Source organism: Penaeus monodon, chromosome 12 (assembly GCF_015228065.2).
Source record: "Penaeus monodon isolate SGIC_2016 chromosome 12, NSTDA_Pmon_1, whole genome shotgun sequence".
Classification (NCBI taxonomy): Eukaryota; Metazoa; Arthropoda; class Malacostraca; order Decapoda; family Penaeidae; genus Penaeus; species Penaeus monodon.
The window spans coordinates 48,272,880-48,277,879 of record NC_051397.1 but is presented as its reverse complement, the minus strand read 5'-3'; the positions used below and the strand labels follow the sequence as shown (position 1 = coordinate 48,277,879).

Sequence of the window (5,000 nt, the reverse complement as noted above, 5' to 3'; positions counted from 1 at the left end):
CTGGCGGGGGATCCCTGAGACTGGTTCCCCTGCTGCGGAGCTCCCCTGTACATGAGGGAACGCCTGGTGAGGGCCTCTTCGTACGACGGAGGGTTGGAGGCGAGGGTGGAGGTGCTGCCAGCAGACACGACCGTGCACATACTTCCGGTCCGCTCACTCTTGAAGGAGGAGTTGCGGGAGTTGTGTGAATCACCGGAGTCCGAGGGCGTGTGTTCCGTGCCGTACACCGCTTCCCAGGTATTAAGACTGCCGCCTCCGTACTCTTTCCCTCTTGAGTTGGATCGTGACACGTGCGGCGTGGAGTCGTCGTCACTCAGGGTTGAAGAGTCGTACGAACGGTCGGCTTCGTCGTGAATCTGCGGCGTGGAGCGTGAGCGATGCCAGGCCACTGCGTCGTGCGAGGAGGAACGGGACACAGCCGGAGTATTGTCTGGCGATCGCCCCACACGTTCGTGCTGAGGTTCAGTCAAATAGTGCGCAGACTTCGATCTACGTATCGGGGACTCACGGCCCTCTAGACCTGGACAGTCGTCGAGCTCCTCGCCGGGTGGAGGTGGAGGAGCGCGGCCCTTTCCGTGCTGTGCAGGCCTCTTGCCAGCAACACCGGCTGGACCTAAAGACACGCCGTAGTCTAGTCCATTGTATTTGTTCAGAAGCGATTCTTCTGAAGTTGAACGTACAAGGCCTCCGTCTCCACTGCTGGAACGGGATACTTTGCGCAGGTTTGAGCGGCGTCGCATCCAGTCATGCCGCTGGAAGTTGGAATTCACAACAAATGGAGGAGGATTGACCATGTTACCAGCAGTACCTGGAGGAATGCTGTAAATGGCCTCTTCCTCTTGTCCTTTTCTATAGACATCCCCCATGCGGTCCTGGCGACTCTGGTATACTCTAGTATACTCCTTTCCTTGGCCAGGGTGTCCGTGCGGGCTATGGTGGCCATGGGAGTAGCCGGGCGTGGAGTAGGTGATGTGGACTCGAGCGTGGTCTCTACTGGGCGCTGCATAGTAGCTCTCGGGGTCGTCATAGCCCATGGGGATCTTCTCGGGGCGACGGTACACGGCCGCGTATATTGCGTGGGGGTTGTTGGGCGCCGCGTAATGCTGGAAGCGATCCCCGGAGCGTTCGGAATGTCCACCACTGCTGTAGTTGCTGACGCTCTTGTCAGCTCCAGAGTGGCCGGAGCTCGTTGACTCGCTCTCCTCCTCGTCGGGGGTGTACAGCTGCGAGTCACTCATGGTGAGGCCAGAGTCGCGACTCAGGTTGGTTAGCGACATCTTATCCTTCCTGGGCAGCGGGGACAATTCTCCTTCCACCAGCAGTTCACGTTCCAGGGAGTCAATGCTGCTGTCGTCTCTCCTCATGCCGCCGGAACTGTGAAGGCTGTGACCGCTGTGCAGGCTGTGCAGGCTGTCAGACTCCTCTGCGCCGCTGTCCTGCCGCATGGGGTCTCTCTCAGGCGGCTCACCCAAGAGGTGCAGTTTGTCTTCGCCGAAGATATCCCCGCAGCGCTCAATGAGAAACTCCACAACAGCAGGTACTTGTTTTGAGGCCTCGGGACTGAGTGCCAGGACGGGCGAGGAAGGCCACAGGATGGAGGGGCCGACGCACACCGCCAGGTTGGACGCAGACATCATGTTTTCTGAGGCGCGACGAGCGATGTGGTGTAGAACACACAAGAAATACTGCAGTAAAGTCAAGTGTGCTCGGGGCAGCCGGGAACACAGCAGGAGAGTTCGGGAAATGCGCTCCCGTAGATTACCGATGTGTGCTAATTCTAACCACTCTTCATAGAGATCTGCCACCAGCAAGCAGTCTGGCATAGAACGTAGGAAGTCTTTTAGAAGTGCTGCTACTGCTGTAATATGTACAGTGTCCAGCTCGATGGCTGAATCCGCCTCGCCGGAGTCCAGTTTCTCTCGCAACTCCCGCACCAGTCGAGCGTTAGCAGATTTTCTGAAGATTCCCACGGTAAAAGGGCCCTTCAAGAACAACTGCGACAGCATGTCCTGGAAGAGGAAAACAGATGCGTTAACTACTAAAGGAAATAATACGTGAATAATAATACATGGATATCAAAAATAATAAACAATGTTCACCGATCAATCTAAAGCTTATTTTACTTACCATGACGGGTTTGGGCAGGATATTATCCGAGTCGACCAGCTTGACGAGAGACTGGCCGTACAGGACTCCCGTGCACGAGTTGAGGCTTCCGTCCAGGGAGTCTCCCTTGCTGTTGGATCGCTTGAACACCCGGTGGATCCTGATGGGTGACTTGCGGGCCTTCTTTGACACCTTCTTCACCCCTTCGGGCGACTCGAACGACAGCTTCCGCGCCTGCCGCAGAATGAACTGGCAGCGGGTGACCAACTCCGCATTGTACAGGTTGTTGCACTGTTCGGCGTCGCAGTCTTGCAGCAAGTCTCGCACGCAGTTGAGTTTGATGGCATATGGGTATTCGTGGCCGATGAGAGGGTACGGTGAGTCGTCCATACCCGTCTTGACCCACAGCTGGAACTGCGACGAGTCCGCCCCGCCCATCTCCAGGTGGTCGAGGGTGAGGGACACGCACTCCCGCGCCGTCGTCGTCGAGCTGATGCTCACGGTCTTGCTCTGTGGGGACAGATACCTTGTAAGTCACCGTGGGAAGCAACACGTACGCTCCTTATAATAAATAACGTATTATATATATATATATATATATATATATATATATATATATATATATATATATATATATAGAGAGAGAGAGAGAGAGAGAGAGAGAGAGAGAGAGAGAGATAGATAGATATATGTGTGTGTGTGTGTGTGTATTCTTAAATAAAAACATGAAAATATATAGTAATAATGAGGGAAAGGGAACACAAGAAATATGAAATTATAATGCAGAACGAAATTAATGTACATCTATCTCTATCTATTTATCGATCTATATGTATGTCTATACACATACATATGGAAAAAATGCTATTTTATAAGAAATGCATAGAAATGTACAGAGAAGACAAGAGCACGACTTATATAATAATAATTAACAATAGAAAATATCTTATAACTTCAATTATCAACTTCAAACTCAATTTTTGTATAAATGCACTATGCCATTTTAACGCCATGTCGTGATACATCCGCTTTGCAGTGCAGTGCGACTTTCTCAATTACCCACAGTTAACGCAGGAAGTGAAATATTACTCCTCACCAAGGTGCGAAGAGTGAGGTACCAACGGAACGGAAGTGACAATGGGAAACTGCTTTATTTACATTCAACTGAACATCGAAGTCTATACCCACAAGAGAAAAGCGCAAGTGTATATTCTTACGTTAATGTTGTAAATCATCTACGGTGATGAAGTACATATAAGCTGTTTACTCTACAAACAAACAATGAGAGCATTGGCGATAACTGAAACTCCACACAATATTTAATGTATAAAGTTCATAAGGTCGTCCATTAAAAGGGGCGTCGTTATACCCGGGCGAGGGCCAGACAGAGGGGGTTCATAGTGTGCCAGGTGTGTAAACAATCACACTGGCACACCTGCGCGCCATGAGCAATCGGCTGGAGTTTTATACTTATTTGTCTTCCTCGATCCCTCGCGCGATAAGGGAGATTAGATACACAATCGTGATTTGGACAAAATGAGTAAATATTCTAAATCAGACATTAAATACATTAATTCAACAGTGCTGTGTGGAGGCATAGGAAGAGGTAATGTCAACATGTACATATCATTTTCACGTTATCAGCCTCATAGATGTTTACGTAAAAAATAATATACTAACATAACGCCCCAATATCTATTATTGCTTACATCACTATCTACATTAAGATAGGGAAACACTTGTGGAGGGAAAAGAATGAAACTGAATCACACGTGCTGAGATGGTATCTTGCTAAAATTATCGAGAATCTCAATTATCAGTGACGCAGAGGAAAAGGAAAGGTCAACTGCACAACTTCCTGTATACTTACGAAGTCTATGTTGTTGATGGGGTCGTAATAGGTGACCTGGATGGTGGTGGAGGGCGGGTCCTTGTCCCTCTCCTCCGTCATCACCTGCTGCAGCTTGTTGTACCACAGATCCTTGGTGGCGACACAGCTGTTGGACACATGAGAGGATTTAACACGGCTGTGGGCGCGGTTGAACGCAGACAGAGTGCTGCGGCGATACGCGGGGTTGCAGTCAGACACATCCTTGCTGCTGGGTTTGACGGGGCTGAAGGCGCTCGGGTACACGGCACTGGAGGAGCGCCTCAGCTGTGTGACCTTCGCCAGGCGTGGCACGGGCACGTCGTACAGGGGCTCACTGTTCTCGTCGCACGGGGGGCGCGACGTACCGTATGTAATTTCCGCGTACACGGGCTCCGGGACCAACACGATTTCTGGGCGCGCGATCATGCGCTCACTCCGAGATCGGCGAAGAGCCGCCTTTTTAACACTGTTCCCCAGGCGGGTGGACGCCCTTCGGAGGGCAGCCCCCTTGCTGCGCCCTCGGACAGCTTCCGACGGCTGTCTCCTGATACTCGACAACTGCACAGGCTGCGGATCCTCTCTCGTTTTGTGAGGCGCGAATACTTTTCGTCGTATGACTGCAGGAGAGTCAGCGCCGCCCAGGCACAGCAGAGGTGCCACACACCCGCCCGTGCGCCCGCGACTTCCTCCCTCCTGCACAACACCCATGTCACAAGTCATTGTAAATATATATCACAGTAATCACTATCACAGAATAATTGCAAATTCTTAAAGAACTCGCTTGTTAATCAATGCACCATCATATCACTGTTCAGAATCTACGTAAGATTCTTATATAACTATATGTATGTATATATCCAGGAGGCGAGATCGACGATCATCTAACGACAGAAGTAAGGTTCATCCCGAGCGAGGTGTGGGTCAGCATCACGGACACCTCTTACACCTCCCGAGGTACAGAGCGAACTGAGGCTCACGCACGGCGCGCACACACTCTCTCGCTCGCCAGATCTCACGCGCTCAC

The 5,000-nt window shown here is 51.1% G+C and overlaps 1 protein-coding gene across 3 annotated transcripts in view; it reads right to left on the bottom strand.

The window, feature by feature from the left end:
- Window positions 1–5,000, bottom strand: part of LOC119579523 — a 99,814-nt gene that overhangs the window by 1,423 nt on the left and 93,391 nt on the right. For all 3 annotated transcript variants that reach the window (XM_037927395.1, XM_037927394.1, XM_037927393.1), the window contains 3 exons: window positions 3,977–4,103; window positions 2,128–2,616; window positions 1–2,009 (listed from right to left, as the gene is read on the bottom strand). The exon at window positions 1–2,009 is cut by the window's left edge and continues 1,423 nt beyond it. In XM_037927395.1, coding sequence (XP_037783323.1) covers window positions 1–2,009; window positions 2,128–2,616; window positions 3,977–4,103 — 2,625 coding nt within the window. The remainder of the gene's footprint in view (window positions 2,010–2,127; window positions 2,617–3,976; window positions 4,104–5,000) is intronic.